The sequence below is a fragment of the Rhinopithecus roxellana genome, chromosome 21, assembly GCF_007565055.1.
Source record: "Rhinopithecus roxellana isolate Shanxi Qingling chromosome 21, ASM756505v1, whole genome shotgun sequence".
NCBI classification, from domain to species: Eukaryota; Metazoa; Chordata; class Mammalia; order Primates; family Cercopithecidae; genus Rhinopithecus; species Rhinopithecus roxellana.
In genome coordinates this window covers 9,581,920-9,604,477 of record NC_044569.1, presented here as the reverse complement: position 1 = coordinate 9,604,477, position 22,558 = coordinate 9,581,920, and the positions used below count along the sequence as shown (strand labels likewise).

Sequence of the window (22,558 nt, the reverse complement as noted above, 5' to 3'; positions counted from 1 at the left end):
TAAATCGGGGTCAGTAGTTTGAGGCTTTGCAGGCCCGAACAGTGTGTCACTAGTGCTGTCCTCTGCCCTTGCAGTGCAGAGCAGCCATAGACAGTGAGAAATGAGGCTGTATTCTAATTGAACTTTGTTTACAAAACAGGCTGTGCGTTGATTTGTCCTGAGGGCCATGGTTTGCCAACTTCTGTTCTTGATGGGTTTTCGAATTATTTTGTCCATTCTTACCACCCTCACAAACACATAAAAAGTACGTATAAATACACATACACACACACTGTTTTTGAATGTGTGTGTGTGCGTGTGTGTGTGTATTTTAAGGAATTTGGTTAAAATGACATACTTACAAAATGGTTTGGAAGAAACATGGTCTCTTTATAACAAGGTCTTCCCATTAGGCAGCATGAAGCATTGTTTTATGTTGATCTTCAGTGTTCTTTGGTTTCCTTCATACAGGTTCTGCAGATTTCTGGTTAACTAAACTTTCTTTCTTTTCTGTCTTCTCTTTCTTCTCTCTCTCTCTTTCTGTCTTTCTGTCTTTCTCTTTCTCTCTCTCTTTCTTGAGGGAGTCTCACTCTGTTGCCCAGGTTGGAGTGCAGTGGCACAATCTTGTCCCACTGCAACCTCCACCTCCTGGGCTCAAGCGATTCTCCTGCCTTTGTCTCCCGAATAGCTGGGATTACAGGTGTAAGCCATGACGCCCAGCTAATTTTTGTATTTTTAGTAGAGACAGGGTTTCACCATGTTGGCCAGGCTAATCTCAAACTCCTGACCTCAAGTAATCTGCCCACTTCGGCCTCCCAAAGTGCTGGGATTGCAGGCATGAGCCACCGCCCCTGGCCTCTGGTTAACTTTAAAACTTTAACCCTTGCAGTGTTTTTCATTCTAGTTGTCACTGTGAATGGAGGAGGAGCGTCCCGTGACTCCCTGCCTGTTCTGTGAGTTGCTAGAAGGATGGCAGGGCTCAGGGCTACCGTTGACAGCCCATCAGCAAGGGAAGGGGAGACATGGGGTGGGTAGGGGTGGCTAGAAGAGTCCATCCAAGGGCTCCCACCCAGAATGTGCTCCAGCCTCCAGCCTGAAGTGCAGCAGCCCATGATTCTGCGCAGATTTTGTCTCCAGTTCTAGCTTTCATTTTACTTCTAGTTTTGTTTCAGTGTGTACATTGGGAGAATGTGATGAAAGCCAGGGACAGCAGGCTCTGCACTCACTGCGGGCCCTGATTGCTATTACAGCTCTGGAATTAAGTCCCTTAGGTTAAAGCTTGGGAGAGAGCCTGCTGAATCATCAGGATTTATCTCACTCAGCTCATTCAAATAAAAGAAACTTCTGGCCAGGGACGGTGGCTCACGCCTGTAATCCCAGCACTTTGGGAGGCCGAGGCAGGTGGATCACCTGAGGTCAGGAGTTCGAGACCAGCCTGGCCAACATGGTGAAACCTCATCTCTACTAAAAAAAAAAAAAAATTAGCTGGGCACGGTGGTATGCACCTGTAATCCTAGCTACTTGGGAGGCTGAGACAGGAGAATCGCTTGAACCAGGGAGGCAGAGGTTGCAATGAGCCAAGATCATACCACTGCACCCCAGCCTGGGCAACAGAGTAAAATTCTGTCTCAAAAGAAACAAAAGAAACTTCTTAACTGAAGCATGAAGGTGAAATCTTGGCGAACTTCCTTACTAAGAGTGGAGAAGCTCAAGCTGTCCTTAAGACAGGCTTACCTTTACCTTTTGGTGGAGACTGGTTCTCTTCGTAGTATGACCCACTTTACCAAAAAGGCTAAAGGAAATAAAGCCTTCTGCAGCTGGGGTTCCCTCCACCTTTGTTAGTCAGGGAGCCTGCCGCCCCTGCTCCACGATGATTCTGTGGCCCTCTTCAGCCCTCTGCCCTGAGGGCCTTCTCTCAATTATCTATTTTATATTTTCTGGGTCTCCAGCCTCCTAGAGGCCAAGGGGCAGCTAGAATTTTAACTGTTTCTTAACCTAGGATTCTTCCAATAAATGGCAAGGGCTGGCATTCTGAGAGTGAGACACTTAAAATGTGAACAGTACTGAGTTAATGAACTTAAGTTCTAACTGCGATGTAAGTGACTTGCATATAGCCTCCTTTGCAAACTCTTCTGATACAGGGTGGGCACCCAGGAATAAAGCCGAGAGAGTCAGGGCTCTGAGCAGATGTCAGATGAGGTCCTGGACCCCGAGGTGGAGGTGCAGAGGGGAGGGAGGTGGATGTTGGGGACAGTCTCTTTCCTTTTGCAGACTTGCCTTACAGGTCTGGGGCCAGCAGAGCTCTGCTTCCCCACCTGCTTCCTTCCAGCTTTCCTCAGGATTAGCTTAATCTTTGCAGATTAAGAGGCTACAAATCCGTTCATATTCCTCTAGGAGGCTTCTCACTCCTCATGTCTTTCTGCCTTCACACTTTCCCTTTGCAGGAGCTGGCGTATCTCCCAGTTAGTTTGTTGCAGACACCCCTAGGCCCCTTTCCTCATACTTCTGTTTGTATTTTCAGATGTATTTGCAATTTCTTGCCTGGAGTCTGTAATGTAAAACTAGGCAGGGCTCCCAGGCACTGAAGGACACAGCCAAGGCCTTCATTTCACATAGGAATAAGTTACGAGCTTTGTAAGATCTTTAAGATGGAGGTTTAGCCGTGAATTGGGCGGGTTTTCTGAGAATTTCACAACCTAGTTAGGTTTTCTCTGTAAACAAGGGCCGCCCTTCTTCTTCCTTCATAGCACTTTTTATCTGGCCACTCAGGAAACACCAGTTGTTTGTTTGTTTGTTTGTTTGTTTGTTTGTTTGTTTGTTTTTGAGGCAAGGTCTTGCTCTGTTGCCCAGGCTAAAGTACAGGGCTATGTAGGCCTGATTATAGCTCATTGCAGCCTCGAACTCCTGAGCTGTCTTCCCGCCTCAGTCGCCCTAGTAGCTGAGACTACAGGCACACGACTCCACACCCAGCTAAGTTTTTAAAAATTATTTTTTGCGTGGTCGGGCACGGTGACTCATGCCTATAATCCTAGCACTTTGGGAGGCCAAGGCGGGCAGATCACGAGGTCTGGCGATCGAGACCATCCTGGCTAACACAGTGAAACCCTATCTCTACTAAAAATACAAAAAATTAGCTGTATGTGGTGGTGGGCACCTGTAGTCCCAGCTACTTGGGAGGCTGAGGTAGGAGAATGGCGTGAACCCGGGAGGCGGAGCTTGCAATGAGCTGAGATCGCACCATTGTGCTCCAGCCTGGGAGACAGAGCAACTCCATCTGAAAATTTTAAAAAAAAATCTTTTTTGTGGCGACAAGGTCTTATTACTATGTTGTTCAGGCTGGTCTCAAACTCCTGGCCCCAAGTGATCCTCCCACCTTGGCATCCCAAAGCATTGGGATTATAGGCATGAGCCACTGCACCTGGCCAGGAAACACCAATTCTCATATTAGCCCAAACAAAACATGATTTGGAAAGTGAACCAGCTCCAGAAATATGAGTTATCTGTTCCCAAACTTCCTGCCTTTCTCTTCCTCTTCTTGCCTTCTCTGCACTGTTAAAATTATCCCAGCCACTCTCCTTTTTCATTAACTGAATACTTAAGGAATACCCCAGATACAATAATTAGGATTTTAAGAATCTTAAGATTCAAAGACCTCCTCCAGCTTCTCCAACTGCATTTACACATTGACTCTAAGTTGTTTTTTGTTTCTGGTGGGAAACAGCCTCCGTCCAGTGTGTGTGTCCCCACCCGTGGGGACGATGTTAGCTAATGCTGGCTGTCACATGTGAGCCCTTGGTCACAGAATGTCACTTGGATCTATTTCAGAGTTCCCTAAAAAGAAGAAGCACTCGGGAAATGTACAAGGAGAAGAAAACCTTTAACCAGGTAAGCAGAGGTTTTCATTCTAATGTTACATCTCCTGTGAGTGAAGTAACCTCATTTTGAATTTTTTTCAGTGTTAGTTTTGCCTTTAAAACATTCAAAGAAACATTACCTGTCCAAACACGTGGACTCATTCCTAACCTCCACAGTGTGAACATTTTCTTTGCAAACCCACAGATCCTCCCTTGTTTCTCCCCCACGCTGACAAGCTGGTGATTTCTTCAGGAAAAAGAACTGGCTTTGTGTGAAACAGAACTAAGTGTAGTTTGGGGACCTGAGGTACTTATAAATGGTAAAAAGCGTTTTGACCTTCAAAGTCATCCACACAGCGAAATAAAACAGCCCCTGTGGAGTCGAGTCGTTCATAAGACATTGTTTTGAATGTTGTTGTTGTTTTTTAATGTGCAAGCTGAACAATATCTTAAATGGTCCTAATTGAAGGTAAACTATTCGCAGCCCTTTCTAGATGCACAGTATGCATTTTTCAAAACTTTCTTAGCTTTTCTGTAAAGCTGTTTTACTGGATTCTGTTTTTAAATTGCTGCTAGCATTAGGTGGTGTAGAGAACAAAGGTGTTATTGGGATATCAGCTCACTGCAGTCTGAGAGCAAGTGGTAATTAGAGAGACACAATGAGTCGGGGTAACTAAGAGCTCAGCAACCTCCACCGACCTCCTGCCGCCCTGTCCCTGTGAACTCCCCTCTTAAGGATCCCCTGGGTTTCTCCATTCTCCGAACTCCCTAATCCCCAGGGCATCATTCAAGGAGGGGCAGACCCCTGCAGCAGCAGAACACTCAACTGTTCCCTTCCACCCTCCCCAACCTCCCAGTCTCACTTTGGAATCCATGAATAGTAGGGAAATGAAAGTCTGCCTCCCGCTGCTGGGTACTTACACTCTCCTGGGCTGAGAGTGTTTTCAGTCGACTGGCTCTTGCCCAGGGAAGATCTTTTCCTTAAAAGGGGAAATTCTGTCCCATTGTGAAATGAACAGAATTCGCCCCATGGGTAAAACGGGCCAAGAACAGGAGCTGCTGCTCCTTGGGCGCGTGTCAGAAACCCTGGTACCTGGGATGCGTTGAGCCACCCGCCCAGCCGGCGGGATTATTGAGGAAGGAGTTTCTGTTCAGCAGAATGGTGGAATGGAGCGCCCTGGGAACTGCAGGCCCGCAACCAAAACCCAAAGGAAGCTGGCGCCCCGGCGCAAGGTAGGCACGCGGGCAGTCACCCGCTCGGGGTGCTGGCTGGACAGCTGACTTGCAAGCCAAAGAATATATACAGAGAACGATATATTTCTGTTGCTTGACAAGGCCTTTCCCGCTGGTGGTGACGGTGGTGGGCCCCTGGGTGTCTCCCCTCCTGGCCATGCCTGCCCTCTGCCTGCAACAGGAATTGTGTGTCATATGGAAAGTTGGACTTGACCTGCTTTCATACCGCATTCCTGGGGTTATCCAATGATCTCTTGAAATCAGAAATGATATCCTTCAGTTTAGACTCAGCCTTGCTCCCTCGCCCCGCCACCCCACTAGAGTCTTGGCAGAGTTTTAAGAAGTCTACGGTTACAACATAAGATGGGCATCCAGCCTCCCGCTGCCTGAGCTGAAGCTGTGATTCCCCATCTTATGAGGAGTGGCTTCCCCTACTCAGAACAGGCCGATCTCAGCTTCCCTCAGGCCGCCCCTCTCCTGCACACAACACCCCGCAGGTGCAGCGGGCCCTGCCCTAGCTGCCTCGACCTCACGGACGACGTGTGACTTCATTTAATATACACTCTCCATGGCTTCCAGGACAATCTTTCTCTCAACACTGCTTTAGCCTTGGTGGCAGGCCTCATAGTGCATGCATGGTTGTCCAGTAGAAATGACAGCATGCTGTCATACTGACAGCTTTTTTCTTTAAGGAACGAGAAGACGTTTTGGACATTTTATCAATCCTCAGGTAATCTACAAATTGGCACTCGTTAGAGTATGTCATAGGATCTTGCTGCTTTAACTGACCTGGGTTTAGGTTCAAGGAGACGGAAGAGAATTGTTCTATGATAGATTTGTAGTGGATGGTGGACAGAGGGAATGGTGTGAGGTTGAAGGTTTCCGGAAATCAAGGCGATTTGAGGGCTCTATGGGGACCTTCTGCCTGCATGAGGGGGTACAGATAAGCATGGATAACCTCCAGCGTGTTTCAGGACCCTTCTCAGAGATCTTACCTCCTTCCCCAATGTTTTAGTTCAACTTGTTAGGGAAGACCCCAAGGAGCTGGTCATACGTATTTCCCTGAGCCTTTCTTGTCATATCATTTTTCCCCTTACATGGGGTTTGTGGTGAGCAGGGAGGGACCAGGCAGAGTGGGATTGCCTTAGTCCCTGGTCCACGCGCTCGTTTGAGCCAAAAGCTTCCTGTACCGTGCAGGCAACAGTGCCCCTCACCTGCCCCTCCTGGCCTGGCTCCATCACATCAAGGCCTCGCCAGCTGCAAGTTTCCACGGACGCTGGTCACAGCAGGCGGCCCTGCCCCCACCGTGTCCAGCCCAGTCTTGAGTCCCAGGCTCAAGAAGGGTGGAGCGTGGGGCCGAGTTTCCCTGTAGCTGGACAGTGCTGCCTCTGTGATCTCTGCTGCTATGGATTTCTCTGCTTCAGAGGTGGAGATGGGATCATTTAGATGATTTTTGACAATGGACGGACACTGGCTCTCAAATTAACAGTGGGGCTGAGAGCACTCCCCTGTTTTCTGGTCCCAAGCTTTTAAGTATTTACAATCCATCTCTGTTGATAGGTATTTTAGCTTAAACTGCATTCCTTCGTGGGAACAACAAAGACCTGTTTGTATATTTGAATTTCTTACAAATCTGTGTTTAACAAAAATTGAAAAGGTGCTTTTTTGTTTGCTCTACTTTCGAAAGTTCTAAGAAGCTGGGGTTGTTTAAAAGTAACATGCCAACTTCTCGTACATAGTAGGTACTTAATAAATATTTCCTGAAAGAATGAATGAACAAGGCCAGGCTCGGTGGCTCACACCTGTAATCCCACACTTTGGGAGGCTGAGGTGCTGAATCACCTGAGGTCAGGAGTTCGAGACCAGCCTGGCCAACATAGCGAAACCTCATCTCTACTAAAAATACAAAAATTAGCTGGGCGTGGTGGCATGCTCCTGTAGTCCCAGCTACTCGGGAGGCAGAGGCAGAGGGCAGGAGAATTGCTTGAACCTGGGAGGCGGCAGTTACAGTGAGCCAGGATTGCGCCATTGCACTCCAGACTGGGTGACCAGAGCAAGACTCCATCTCAAAATAATAATAATAAAAAAGAATGAATGAACAGATAAACAAGCATGCTTTTCCTCTAGTATTAGTATTAAACACAATGTATGTCTTTTACAGCCCATGTATTCTGTGTAGGTTCTTTCAAAAAATACGTCATTACCCCAGTGGCAATGATATGATAGCCCATTTGCCTCAGTAGCTGTGAGTAGGGCAGACAGCCTTACTTCAGGTTAGTCACAGGATTGATTTTTATGTCTGCCTAACCCAAACCCAACCAAATCCTTCATGTGATAAGTTCTCAGGACTCAAAGACCATGTGACACTTATATGTTATTCTCCTAATGTGCAAAGAAGGAAAAAACTCTTTACTGGCTCCTTTACCCAATACTAATTGTGGTTCAGACAAATAAAATTAATTTCAGGGAGCTAGAGCATCGTGATTTATCATATACAAACCAGTTTATATATAAAAAATACACTTTTTAGGTTTATGGTTTATCATATACAGACCATTATTTCATTTGACCCTCATCACAACCTTGTGGGTCTGTGATTAGCCCAGTCCCCTTGGACAGTAGGAGGGGCAAAGCTAGGACTCCGGCAGCGTGTTTGACCCCAAGTCCAGCAGGCCTGGTTTTGTCCTCAGCTAAGAGATGACAATGGGCATGTCATCCTCCCGAGCATGCACAGATAACGCCAGGGCAAGCTTTCCCTGTGGCAGGGGCTGCACACTTGGTCGTAGGTGTGGGCCTGAGCCTTCCTGGTCATACCGTTTTTTTCCCTTTCCATGGGGTTTGTGGTGAGCAAGGAGGGACCAGGCAGAGTGGAAGGAGGAACGTTGGGAGGTGCCGAGGGAGGTTTTCTTTTTCTTCCAAATTGTGAGTGTGTGACCAGATTGCGGCAGAGAACGAGCCATGCTCTCTGAGTGTAGAAGCTGCATTGAGAGCACACGTGACGATCTGAAGGGGTTAATTCTCCCCTGGGGGCTGACTTGTTCCAGAGAAGGGCCACAGGCCTGGAGAGCAGTTTGATGCCTTTTCCTCTACGAGGGCTGTGGGATTTGACTCCCGCAGAGCTGCTGTTGACAGTTTCTCCTTGTGGCGGGGGAAACTTTTGCTGGAGCCTTTTGGAACTTTTGATGGCCGATCAAAGAGGAGTGATTTATGAAATCGGTTATTTTTCCCATCTGCTGAATGTGAATAGTAAAACGTTTTTGCAAAACCAAAACCAAAATGGGGAGTTCCTCTGGCTTCAAAACAAGGAGACCAGCCCTGCAAAGCAGAGTTGACTTTCCAGTGGATCCAAAAAGTGCCGTTCTGACCTCAGCCAAGTATTGCAGGCTGTGAACAGCAGAGTCAGCTTTGAGCATCCTCCAGAACCCTCTGGAAGTCCTATGAGGACACTTCTCAGATTTTGATACACTTGACTATCCAACATTTAACTCCTTGCCTTGGGTCTCCAAGTTTAATTTCCTGCTGTGTTACAGCAACTAAAGGGAAAGGAACGTAAGCAAAGGCTCTGAAGTTGCACTTGCATGGCAAGAGGCTGCAAGGAGCCCAGGTGGCTGGGTGTGCAGTACCCAGTGTGTACCCAGAGCTCGGTACTGACTCAGTACACGCCTGGACTTCCAAGCACCCTCATGCTCATGCCTCATTTTTTTTTGTCATATCATTCTTGTGGGACATTAGGGCTGGGGAGACCGGGATGGGGAGAAGCGAATTGCCCTGTCTCAGGTACCTTAGGAAAAAGCTGAGCTCTTATTTGGGGTGGCCTGACTTCCCCATCCTGGTCAGACCTCGTGGATTGCCGGGCACTTTGAAAGAAGGAGGTCTGCACGTTGGAGGTGGTGAGTGCAGCAGGGTGGAAGATGCTCTGAACCCTGTCTGCCTGCACCAGGCCTTGGTGAGGGGTCCTGCTGTCTCTCACTGGTGCTAGTGAGTAACCAGGTGGGATCCACAGAGCAGTGAGGGGTTGTGCATTCTCGCTGGGTTTTGGGCCTCATTTCGTTTTCCCTTCTTCGCTCATAACTTGTATGATGATTTCCACGTGCACTTTTTTTTTCCAAACTAACTTTTTTTGTTTCTTTTGTTTCTGTGGCAGAGCAACAAACCATAGGCCTTTCACAGGCCCCTCCACAAAGTCCCCAGGCCCACCTCTGCTTTGTCTCGGCTCTTTCTCTGTGTAACTCAACGGCACTGACGGGAAGATCGGTGTTTGATGTTTGTGTGCATTGGGGGCGAGGTGTGAGGGGAATCATGAAAAACACGAACATTTGGTATTTTCAAATAACCCTTCTCCCGGGCTGTTCTCTCCTGGCAGGATGACAGTGCCGATTTGAGGTGCCAGCTCCAGTTTGCCAAAGAGGAAGCCTTCCTGATGCGCAAAAAGATGGCCAAGCTAGGAAGGGAGAAGGACGAGCTGGAGCAGGAGCTCCAGAAGTACAAGTCCCTCTATGGGGATGTGGACAGCCCCCTGCCCACGGGGGAAGCAGGCGGGCCCCCCAGCACCCGGGAGGCCGAGCTGAAGCTGCGGCTGAAGCTGGTGGAGGAGGAAGCCAACATCTTGGGCCGGAAGATCGTGGAGCTGGAGGTGGAGAACCGTGGCCTCAAGGCGGAGATGGAGGACATGCGGGGCCAGCAGGAGCGGGAGGGCCTGGGCCGGGACCACGCACCCAGCATTCCTACCTCACCCTTCGGCGACTCCCTGGAGTCCTCCACTGAGCTCCGCCGCCACCTGCAGTTTGTGGAAGAGGAAGCGGAGCTGCTCCGGAGGTCCATCTCCGAGATCGAAGACCACAACCGGCAGCTGACCCACGAGCTCAGCAAGTTTAAGTTTGAGCCTCCCCGGGAGCCGGGCTGGCTCGGGGAGGGTGCGAGTCCTGGTGCCGGCGGTGGGGCCCCCCTGCAGGAGGAGCTGAAGTCAGCCAGGCTGCAGATCAGCGAGCTCAGCGGCAAGGTGCTCAAACTGCAGCACGAGAACCATGCGCTGCTGTCCAACATCCAGCGCTGCGACCTAGCAGCCCACCTGGGGCTGCGTGCCCCCAGTCCCCGGGACAGCGATGCCGAGAGTGACGCAGGCAAGAAGGAGAGTGAAGGGGAGGAGAGCCGCCTGCCCCAGCCCAAGCGGGAAGGTCCTGTTGGCGGGGAGAGTGACTCGGAGGAGATGTTCGAGAAGACGTCGGGCTTCGGGAGCGGGAAGCCATCGGAGGCCAGCGAGCCGTGCGCCACGGAGCTGCTGAAGGCCCGGGAGGACTCCGAGTGCCTAGTGACCCTAAAACACGAGGCCCAGCGGCTAGAGCGGACGGTGGAGCACCTCATCGCGGACACCGACAGCTTCCTCCATGATGCGGGGCTGCAGGGTGGTGCACCCTCGCCGGGGCCTGGCCTCCAGGGTGAAGACGAGCAGGGCGAGGGGGACCAGCAGGAGCCTCACCTGCTGGGGACCATCAACGCCAAGATGAAGTCTTTCAAGAAAGAGCTTCAGGCCTTCCTGGAGCAGGTGAACCGCATTGGGGATGGCCTGTCCCCCTTGCCCCACCTCACAGAGTCCTCTAGCTTCCTCTCCACTGTGACTTCCGTGTCCCGGGACTCCCCCATCGGGAACCTGGGGAAGGAGCTGGGCCCAGACTTGCAGGTAAGGGGGCTCGTGGCTTCGCCTCCCTGCTCCGCCTTGCCCTTCCTCCTCCTCGCTGGCATTGCTGCACTCGGGCTCGCGCTGCTCACGGCTGCTTGGTTATGATTTCAAACCTGCATTGTACTAAAGCCTCCGGGGCAACCGGATCCTCTCTCTTGGTTGGGCTCCGTTTTTTTTTTTTGTTTGTTTTGTTTTGTTTTTTTTTTAAGTTTTCTTGTATTGCCTTGTTTCTTTTTTCTTTTTCCTGTCTTATTTTTAACTGCGCCACGGCTCATGGTTTAGAGGCCCTCCCAGACACGAGGCTAAGCCCAGTGGAAGCGATAGGGCTCGACGCAGGCCAGCCTTGCTCCTCTCTTGGTATCTCAACCAACCAGCCACACGCTGAAGAAGCCGTGAGGAGGCTAAGACAAACGCATGTCACAGTCAGGATAATTAGCAGACTCGCTACCAAGCACGTCCCTTCCTGGGTGTGTTTCAAGGGACACAGTGCAGTCCAAGGCCCTAGGCAGCCCAGGCCCCCATTCCCGCTGGAGGATCAGCCGAAGCGGGCGAGGAGCGCGGTGCTGAGAAGGATGGTTTTGGTGGAAAAGCTCTGCTGGCTCCTGCCGCCGCTGGGGAGGGCGCGGAGGGCCTCCGAGGACTGCTGTCCTAGCCTCGCCTGGGTGCATGGCCCAGCTGCCGCCCTGGACTGTGGCTTTGGCTGCTCGACCCACAAGTAAGGAAGGAAGAGCCTCGTTGTCCGTTTCCTTCACGGGTAGCGTGCTTGCAGTTGAGTTCTGGATTCACGCATCACCATCGCATGTGCCGCATAACCAGTGTTTTGCACCCCCACTTTCTCTTTTGCTTTTTGGATGTGTCCACCCGCCCTTTTGCTCATTCTCATCTCGGGTCTGTTCTCTTCACTTTCGTCCGCGGCTGTCTTTAAGCTGGTGTTTCTGTTTGTGCTGTTCTTTGGTCGTTTTCTCAGTCATCTCCCTTATCCATTTTTGTTTTCTTTATCCCCTCTCCCTGCCTCCACCCTCTTGTCCTTTGTTTTTTGTTGTTGTTGTTTGTTTACAATGTTAAAAAAAAAAACAACAAATCCCTCCCGTGCACCTAACAGTCCAGACTGAGAGAGCAGCTGGAGTGGCAGCTCGGGCCGGCCCGAGGGGACGAGCGGGAGAGCCTGCGCCTCCGAACTGCCCGGGAGCTGCACCGCCGCGCAGACGGGGACGCCGGGAGCCATGGGCTGGGAGGCCAGACCTGCTTCAGTCTGGAGGTCAGCGTGGGCAAGCAATCCCCGCCCCCCTTCCTTTTTCTGTGTGGCTGGCTGCCTGACGTTTTCTGTCCCGGACAAGGCCCTGAGGGAACATGGCAGGAGGAGGTGGAACTAGGTGGAACTCACTTGGCAGCAAACCCATGGTGTGCACTGGGACAGGCAGGTGTGTGCAGGTGCATGCGGTGAACTGCTGTGCTTGTCAGACAGAGGGACAGCTCACCGCAGGCACTGTCCACCTCCTGTTTCCGCAGACCGGGAGCCCCTGGAGGTAGGCTGATGGTTGAGCGCGCAGTGACTTCTTGTCCAATCGCAGAGAACAGAGATGAAAACTCAGCACGGGCTTCCCTGCTCTGGAGGAAACTCCCCTTAGGGCTCCCCTTTTTCGGTTCTTTGTTGCCTGTGTCTCGTGTGACCATCCCACGGTCTTGAGTGATACTGCCAGCCGGTGGGTAGAATCAGGGAGGCTCACTCCTGACCTGTGGGCACCCTTAGCAGGCTCTGTCACCACAGTAATCCGGTGTACACAAGGCTGCAGCCGCCACAGGGACCATGGTTGGAACTGTTGTCAGAAGCCTGGGAGAGTGAAAGCTCTTAGACGCAGGCCACCCCACCCAGGAGAGGAAGAGGGGGTTCCCAAGGAGCTGTTGAATGAGGAAGCACCTTTAAAAGTCCAAATGCTGTGTCAGTGTAAAGTAGGATTAGTAATAGAGAATGCAGTGTCCTGCCACTGGGGACTGCCAAGGGGAAAGTGTGTCATAGCTCCCCTAGTCAGGAGCCCGTTTTCGCTTCCCACTGTAGCTCTTCCTTCTTTGCCATGGGCTGTTTCTGGAACCACAGCTCCGGCTACACAGGGCGGCCCCCTTCCCTTTGATGGCTGGTTTTACAGGAACTGCATCTCCCTTTCCAAGTGTTCTGCCCTTCAAGGCGTGTCACACATAGCTGTGTGCAGTTAGAGCCTGTATCAGACAGCTCTCCTCCCAGATTCTTCCTAGGTCCTTATTGTGTAACCTGGAGCAGTGATAAGTTGTCACCATCATGAATGCGTAGCATAGCTTCAGAAACTGGGAGTGATTTGGGAGAGAGAAGCATACTGAGTTGAAGCAAACCAAATACTGAGGGACAATAAGGCTTCACAAGAAGTAGATTAGCAGAGTGAGCTGGTGCCACGTGGCAGCACAGGATCTCCAAACAGTGCAGCTCAGAAGGGAACAGCAGGTCTACAGATGAAGTCTCTCATTCTGCGGATGAGAAAAATGAAGCCCGAGAAGTGAAGCGGCTTGCCAGTAAACTCTCCTCCTGGTTGGTGGCAGAACTGGGTCTAGAACAGCCTTCAGCCAGCTGCAGCCCCCACTCCCCAGCACATCCCCGGAGGGGCCTGATCTGTAGCGGTGGGAGAGCCCTGCACTGACCCCTGCGTGCGTTTCTAAAGAGTCACTCTAACGACTAATTGTACGGCCGCAGTCTTGCCATGGAATGGCACCACATCCATCTAGCTTCCTTTAATTTTGTATATTTTAACAAGAAAGCTAAACGTCTCCATAGTGAAAGGCCAGATCTAGGGAGCATCATTTCCTAGAAGGGGAAGCAGTATGAATCAGGAGTTTTAAACAAACTTTCCTCGTTCTGATGTTTTTTATTCACAAAGACATTTCACACAGAAGAGAAAACTCAGTTATGCTGCAAACACATCCTATTTTATTTTATTTTATTTTTTAATAAGGCATGTTCTGGAGCCACTTGGAATCTCCACAGTGTTCCCTTTTATTAGAGGAGCTGGATGTGGATCTGTCGCAGAGCCTGGGTCGGGAGAGGCAGCCCTGTCCCTGGTGTGAACGTCACTCTGACAGCCTTGTTAGTTTGGTCTTTGAATATGACATTGTGTTAAAGAATTGTACAATGGATAATTCTGGGGAGTAGAACTCTTAAAAGCCTTTTAATGAGAACATCCCTGAATTTGCTGCCAACAATTGCTTTCCCATGAGGCTCTAATGGAAACAGGACACGAAGCTCCCATAAGGCAGTCGGAGACTCCTGCAGACCCGGCTGGAGTAACTGAGGGAAAGGCAGCACGGACACCTTCGCGCAGACTGAGGCAGGGCTGGAGGTGCCGCCAGGAGCTTTCTTTGCTCCCTTCTACGTTTCCCTTGAAATAACCACCAGTTTTGCCCTCAGGCCAACCACGACTCTACCTGGTGGATCCCCTTTAGCTCCCTGCCCGTAGTTCCTCGGGGGTGTGGGAGGGGCCCCAATAGCACACCTAGTATCAGAGCGTCAAAGAAGAAACTTTCCATATTTGAGCGGAAGCTTTTAAAGAGGATTCATGTCTCAAGCCGCACTTACAAAAGGCCTCTGTGTCTTTTGCCTTATGGATTTTTTTATTTGGGGAAAGGGGAAAAGAGGGTAAGTTATTATTTTGAAAGATTGAGGCATTTTGGCCAGACCAAAACTGTGACGGCTACTCATAGTTGTACCAGCAACAGCAGTTATAACATTAAAGAGGAGAAAAAGAAGTGCATTCTTACACATGACACATTGTAGCAAATCTGGACAGTGGAGGAGAGCCCTGCTGCTCAAACGCCATCACTCACTAAACCTGGGAAAGGGGCGGCCTCTCCAAGGCCAGCATTCTTACAGCCACAGCCAGAGCAAACTGAAGTCAGAACCCATGGACACCCACTAACATCAATGCAACCATGCAAAAATGAACTGCTAAAAAAATAACAGACTTCAGGACAAGTGTTCCTGCTGCCTGCTATTCTCAGGAGATATTAGCGAGATGCTCATACTATGCCCTGGACTCTTCCCTGACTTGGCTCCCTGGGGTTCCCATCAAACGTGAGACATTCGCATTTGTTAAGAGAGAGTGGTGTGTGGAATGGTTTGGAATGTGTGAGGCACCTTAAAAATAGTCCTGAATGAGAAGTAGCCATGCACGGACGCTGGTCGGATTTCAGATATAAAGGAGACCAGGCCTGTGCCCAGAGGATTGAGTTTCTGGGTCAGAAATCTCAAAGAGCTCTTCTCCTCAGTGCCTGTTTTGTCCTTCAATCAAGGAAGCACTCACGATCCCACGTGCCTCAGCTGTGAAATGCCAGCCACAGGGAAGTTACGTGGGGTTTTATGCCAAGTATTTGCACACATGTGTTGGCCTCATGTACTGCTTTTGAAATAAGTGGTTGCAAAACTGGCCAGGACAAAATGGAACCCTCCAGAAAATGAAGCCGTGGTCTTGGTGATGGAATTGTCCTAATACAGGAGTAGCATTGCCAGGCACTCTAGTGACGGCCATGAAAAGCCTTGCTTTTCTGTTTGTGTTTGAGATTGTGAAGTTAATCTTTGTAGGTGTGGGAAGTAATTTATAAGGCACTTTCTCTGGAGTTGGGGAAGTTAGCCTTTGTCAATCAGTGTGGGATGCAGCTCTATTGGGGAAGACATGGGCGGGAGTTGCAGAACACTGATGTGGGGAGAGTGGTTACGGTCGTCAAGACTAGTGTCTCAGCAGCCTCGGAAACAAGTGAGGGCGGTGTTGGTTTAGATAAGCTGCTTTAATAGGGAGATCAAAATGCATTTGATGTATAATCAGAATCCTAGGTAAGTGAACAAAGAACGGTTTAGAATCAAACCTTTGGGGATTGGGTGGTAAAGGGAAATACTTACTTTTTTAGAAGACATTTATGTGTCATGTGAAACTTTTCTCCAGATGTATGTGGTCGTATGCAGTTGTGTGGCAGTAGAGTAATTCTAGGCTGAACCTTTTGCCATTGCATGTTTGTATGTTGTTTTTTGTAACATTGGAGTGACGCTGGCATCCCAGCTAGGAGCAGTTGTCCTTGGGAGTTTTAGTATTGCATTAGCAAAAATGGAGAATAAAGGAAAATGAAACTTCTGATAGATCAGGAGGATCTAGGCGTGTCTGCTTGTGAGCAGGCAGCAGTCTACAGAGACAACACTGGAGCCATCGCAGGTGAATCCGACTTCCCCCGTGAACAGACTCGTAGGACTTCCTTTTCTGTGACTCTTCAAAGGTGTGGTTCAAACAGTCATGCAATCTGTAGAAACTAAACTAATAGATCTTTGCTTTTCTTCAACAATACGCTTGATTAGGATGTCTGTTTTTACACCTCATAAAGCTTTTGGCTAGCACCTAATGCATTAAATAAGGAGGATTTTTACATTTTGAGTTTATAGAGTAATGTGTAGCTGGAAAGTAAAGCTGGCAGGAGGGCAGCCTAGGTGACCTGGAAACAGTCCTGCACGGAACACCTGAGACAGGAGGGAAGCCCCGAGGGCAGGTGCGGCCACCATGTTAATGCTGTATCCCCCACGCTTTAGATGGTGCCTAGCACTGGAGGTGCTCAATAAATCTGAATAAAACACTGCATAAAATACGAATTATCCTCTTAAATACATTGCTGAATTCCCAGGAAATGTAGGGGAATCTTCAAGAGTTGGAATTGATTTTACAATTGGGACCCAGAAGGCCAGGCACGGTGGCTCACGCCTGTAATCTCAGCACTTTGGGAGGCTGAGGCGGGCGGATCACTTGAGATCAGAAGTTCGAGACCAGCCTGACCAACATGGTGAAACCCTATCTCTACTAAAAATACAAAAATTAGCTGGGTGTGGTGGCATGCACCTGTAATCCCGGCTGCTCGGGAGGTTGAGGCAGGAGAATTGCTTGAGCCCAGGAGGTGGAGGTTGCAGTGAGCCCAGATCGCGCCACTGCACTCTAGCCTGGGTGACAGCGTGAGACCCTGTCTCAAAACAAAAACAAACAAATAATCAATTGAGAACCAGAGCGGTCTCTGTGGCCCTTGGGTGGGTGGATTAGGGAGATTGTTGCCAGAACTGGTAACTGGGAGCCTTGGGTTTCAGCAGCTCCAAAGGAACAGAGGATGGGGCCCGACATTGCAGGGAAAGAGAGGAAATGAATGAACCAGAGAAGCATTTGCCTGCTGGCGCTGGGGCAGGGAGCGAGGAGGCAGTGCGGATACTTGTTTCCCCAGCAAGAGCTCTGGGTCAGGAGTGGGAGGGCTAGAGCTGGCCTCACCCAGCGTCAGGCTTTGAATCGATGTTACCAGTTTGGTCCAGGAATCCCCAAAGAAAGGGATTTATGTCATATTGCGAACTCCAGCAAACAGGAAACCAATCTGGAGGCACATCCTCCACCCAGATCCATACCAGATCCATAGGTAAGCGCCCCCGGGAGATGAAGTCACACAAGCCAGTAACGTCCAGCAGGAACACGAGTTGGCAGACACGGCAAATAGGATTCAACCCTAAGACTGCAGATAATAGAATTTTCAGATGGACGCTATCAGATAAGTGCATTCACAGTTATTAAAGGCAACCAAACAGGACAACAGTATGTCACTATCCTAAAAGACCACACATATTTTTTAAGTAATAGAACTTTTAGAAATGAAAAATTAGTCATTGAGGTCAATTCAACATGTAGGGAAATGCATCTTTTCAGAGAACCCCAAACAATGCTTCATATGTATAAAAGACTATAATAGTCTCGAACAACTAGCAAATCAAAGAAGCATTTAATGCTCTCAGAAGTTCTTGAGTTTTCTGAAAATAGGATGTTTAAATCTCTAGTTTTCAAAATTTTAGCCAAACTTGGTGCATCCCCAGTGTCTGATTTTCTGTCTCCGTTCTTCTTTCCTTAGTGCCCCTTGGTCATATCCCCAGTGCTAAGGAAAGTGCTCTGCTCTTTTATTTTTTGCATTTTCTGTTCTTAGGGTGTGATCTTCACTCTTGACTACCCAGGTACCATCAGATTAGGAGGAGCAAACAGTATCCTCAGGGAGAAGTAGTAGATGAGTTAAAAGGACTCAGAATGGACCAGTGAAACAGTACATACTTTATTGCAACAATCTACTCGAATTCGCAGTTTTATAAATCACCTGTCTTCAAGTTGCATAATCCAGTGGGTAAACTGTCATGCTTACATTTTGATGATGCCTGAGATTTTTAGCATAACAGTGTCTCCATCTCTAAAAAGCACATTTTATTTCGAAAGTAGTGACACTGACTCCTCTGTCATGGCATTAGAACATAAAAGGTAGACTTGACCAATAAAAGTCATGATACAGATTCCACCACCTGTCTTTAAATGTAGTAAGTACATCTTTGTGCGATTCTCCTTAGGCAACATGTGCAATTGGGAGGCCTGAAGCCGTACATCTCTGCTCATTGATGAACCCCCACCCTATTGCCCTGAGCATCGGGGTCGGATCACCTTGATAAAGACACCCTCGGCTGAGCAGGAAAAACTAATAAGAAAGCATATGAAAAAATTAACTATGCAACTCAGAAAGACCCCATGACTTGGGGAGGGAATCCAAGAGGCTGACATGTAATAGGTGGTCATGCTTGCCTCGGTCATAGTCAGCTCTGACCGTCCCAGCGTCCAGAAGCCACTGTGGGAGCAAGGACACCTCTGGTGTACTTTGGCTGCCTCCTCTCAGTCTGGTTTATGGTGGTGGGGGAAGCTGCCCACTCCCCTCCTGGGTAAGAGATGCAGGGCAGGTGGAGCTGTCCCTCCCCAGGTAACTCAGGGAGCTGTGGGGTCTAGAGGGAAACCCCAGAGGAGCTGCCACAGTCACTCCACTGCTGCAGCGCCCACACATGCTGTGTCGCTCCGTGTGTGTCCCCGGCTTGTGCAGATGTCTGTCCTGCGTCGTCACCTCAGGCAGAGTTCTCATTTCCACTAAACCCCTTCCTTTATCCCACCGATCAGCTCAGGGGCCCCTCTGTTTTACCTGAGCAGAGTGTATCCATAGAGGAGCTACAGGGTCAGCTCATGCAGGCGGCCAGACTGCATCAAGAGGACACAGAGACGTTTACAAACAAGATCCATAAGGTAAATATTTAACACGGATTTTTCAGCACAACCGCTTCGTGAACTGCACAGCCCCAAAGGAGAAATGCCACGATGCATTTTCAAAGAAGGCTGTCTGTTGCGTACAGGCTGCTAGACTCCCGGGCACCTATGGGAAGCTCACCCAGTAGAGCTGTCCCCTCTCAGATGCCCCTAAAGATAACTGTACCTTTCTGCTCTGGCACATGCTTTTCAGCATCTTACACTGTGGTCTCAGCAAGGTCTTCCTCATACCTAATCTAAACTTTCCTGCAGCAGTACCAGCCTAACATCAAGTAAGAACCTAAATGCAACTGGACGGAAGTATGTCTGTCACCTCTGCTAATGTTGGGTGAATTTTCTGATAGAAAAATCAGCAACCTCACCCTAAGCCATTGCGTTCAGAAAACTGCCACAACTTGAGCTGTGGCCTGATTAACCTCTGTTACTCTCGAATAACCTGGTACTGGCTAATTACCTTTTATCCGCAAATCCTTCCCCAGAGTTCCGAGTAGAAGGGATTCACAGATGTGGGCACTCCTCGCCCTGGACATCCATGAGAATGGCCCAATCCCTGCCACCCCAAACCTAATTAAGTTGTGGACAGATATCTAGGTTCAGGATTGCTGCAGCTGCTCTTCCCCTGTGTATTTGTTCTTGAAAAATAGTTGTGTCTTTAAAACCAAACAAAGCAAAGCAGTTGATCTTGAATAGAGCACCTTGGTGTTTTAAAATAAATATCCTATGCAAATAAAGTCCTGGTGTATCTAAGAACTTACTTTGGCAAGGAATGTGTGCTACACATAGGCCCCCATGTTGACTGAGGCCATGTGATTTAAGTGGGTCACAAACTGATTAAAGGAGGGAGTGCCTTCTCTGTACCTTGCAGCTTAGGGAAGGCAGGGCCGAATGCCAAGATCTAAATACTTTCTGCCAACTTCTACCACTACATGCATGACTCAATTTTTAAGTGTTTCATTTAGGGGTCAAGTTGCACATCTTATTATCAGAGGAAAATAATTCCATATTACTTGAAAGATAGATTCCTAAGTAATTAAACAAAAAAAGTTTTGCATGGCACCAAAAATTGTTTGAAAAGTGAGTTTATCACTGAAGATGCTGCTAGCACAATGTCCGGGGCCCACGTGTTTCTAGTGTGTGGGTGGATGGTGAAGGAGTATTGCGGAAGAGGCTTCCAATGGTAGCAGATGTCCTTCAGGCTTGTTCGGAAGAGAAGGGAAAGTGTCCCCCAAGGTGCCCAGTGGGCAGAGGACTGAGCTCTGAGACTTGGGGAGTTCACGGAGTCATGGAACAGAAGGAGCTAGAAAGGGCAGTGGAGACGTGAGGGAGAGAAAAGAAGGCTCTCCAGGAAGGCCTGGGCGCAGTGCTGGAGGCGGGTCCGAGTGTCTCAGCGCCTCTCCGCAGCCAGGCGGGGAAGGGGCTCACGTTATCTTCACATGGCCCCTGAGGCCAGTGAAGCCTGCCCAGCACGAGTCAGTTGGCTAAGACTTGTAAAAGAAAATAAAACTACAGGACTTTCTAAATTGATTATGTCAAAGACAAAGTTAAGTCCTGAAGACTGAGTCATGAACATGTTTGCAGTTTTGTTTCTTAGATTATAGATGAACTCTCTTCCTCATTGTTCTTGTTCTGTAAATGACCAAGAGACCAGAGACCAGACCTCCCTTCTTTTTAATTACTGATCTTTGTTATAGATTAACTGCCTCTTCTGTTGTCATGTACCTAACTCAAACCAGATGGTGCAAAAGATCCCATGACTGTTACATCTTCAGTGTGAAATGTTAAATACACTTCCCCCACCCAAAAAAATACCACTTTGACGTATCAGTAGGAAATTGCAGATGCTGGGTGTCTGGTGCACTAGGCTGCCGTTGTGTCCACAGGGGAGAACCAGTGGTGGAATGCTGAGGACTGCTGAGATGGTGAATAAACACCTATTTTCTGTTATTTCGGCCAAAACTACAAGAAAGGTCAGGTATTAGGAGAACAGCCACCAAGTCGTTGTCTAGACCTGTGGACCTTTCCAGAGCTGCCTCTGACTCTTCACTGGCCTTCAGCACATTGGCCCCCGGCAGCTGTGGTTCTATTCCCATGGCCTCTGAGAATTAATCTAGTACTTTAAAGAGAAAAATAAATCCCTTCCTTGGTTTTTGGCATAAGAAGGAGTGTTAAGAGAGGACAGCTGATAACCTTCAGGCTGGCATTCGAACTTTTTATTGGTCTATAGAACACAAAACTTTGATCCCATAGTATCACTTTAGCTACTGTAAATATTGTTTATAGATGCTATTCTTGTGCCCTTATGTGCAAAGCGGTATCTTATTCACTCTTTTGCTTTTTAGTGTTGATATACAATAATCGTTTGTTGCTTGGAAAAGTGTCTATACCAGGGGTGTTTAAAAAGTGGGAATTTAATGTAGAGATGCACGATACTTTTTCAGTGACACTTTTCTTTTCCTAAGAGATATGCACATCTAATAGGAATGTCAAGTCTTTAAGCATGGAAATAGGCTTTCAGACCCACTTTTCTGTTTCCTCGCTGTTGTATGCAGTCGAGGCCTGCGGACTTGGAAGAATTCCTTCCACCCAGCCTGCTGTGCTCTCCACCAGCTGGGGTTCTCTTCTGTCAGGGCTGTGGGGAGTCGGGGCTCAGGAAGTAGAGGGGAAGGATTTCCACTTCTTTTCTTCTCTGCAATTTAATGTGCATTTGCGTGCCCAGCCCATGTACAGAGGGGAAATGGAATCTGCTTACATGGGATTGAAGTCAGTGGTAAGCCGCACTTCCGAGACACGGTTTTCCTGAAGGAGTTAGAGACATGTAAAACACCATGAGAGACTTGGCAATGAAAAATTGTCACAATACCTTGTTTTGAAATGCACTTGTTTCTGAATCATAAGATTCATGGGGTTTTGTCAACAGGAAATGTCTGAAGCCCTTAATCAAACTAAACTTGTGGGGGCTCCTGTGTTTCCCGTCTTATATGCAGCACGACAGACTGAGTCGCAGTTTGCAGGGACTCTTGGTTTGGTTTGGGTGACGGATTGGATTAGCCGCTTGTCACACTGTCTCTTTTGTTCCATTCAAGATGGAGGAGGAGCACCTCTATGCCTTGAGGTGGAAAGAACTGGAAATGCACAGCCTGGCTTTGCAAAACACCCTCCATGAGCGAACCTGGAGTGATGAGAAGAATCTGATGCAGCAGGAGCTCCGGTCCTTGAAGCAGAACATTTTCCTCTTCTACGTCAAACTCAGGTGGCTGCTGAAACACTGGCGGCAAGGGAGGCAGATGGAGGAGGAAGGAGAGGAGTTCACTGAGGTAACGCCACTGTCGAGTGCCTTTTCTTTGCATCTTTTTTGTTCTTGACCCCAGACACTGCTATCTCCCCACCCACCCTACACATAGTCATGTTCTATTATTTTATTTCTCAATATTTGATTAACATCTAATATTGCTACAAAAAAACATTTAGAGCAATTCATATAGACACTTAGATAAGAGAAAATCAAACACAGGTGACTGAAACATCAGTCATTTTCCTATGCACAAGCAAATATAACAGAAGTAACATTACAGTAGCAAGAGCAGGTTTGCAGTGCTAGCCATAAACTTACTGAGAATAGTGCAGGAACGACATGAAGAAAACCACAGACTTCCCTATGAAACCTG

The 22,558-nt window shown here is 48.7% G+C and overlaps 1 protein-coding gene across 2 annotated transcripts in view; it reads left to right on the top strand.

Moving 5' to 3' along the window:
* The window catches only part of MTCL1 (microtubule crosslinking factor 1), a 128,388-nt gene that overhangs the window by 72,399 nt on the left and 33,431 nt on the right, over positions 1-22,558 (top strand). For both annotated transcript variants that reach the window (XM_030926150.1, XM_030926149.1), the window contains exons 4-7: positions 3,805-3,864; positions 9,430-10,743; positions 11,846-12,001; positions 21,977-22,207. In XM_030926150.1, coding sequence (XP_030782010.1) covers positions 3,805-3,864; positions 9,430-10,743; positions 11,846-12,001; positions 21,977-22,207 — 1,761 coding nt within the window. The remainder of the gene's footprint in view (positions 1-3,804; positions 3,865-9,429; positions 10,744-11,845; positions 12,002-21,976; positions 22,208-22,558) is intronic.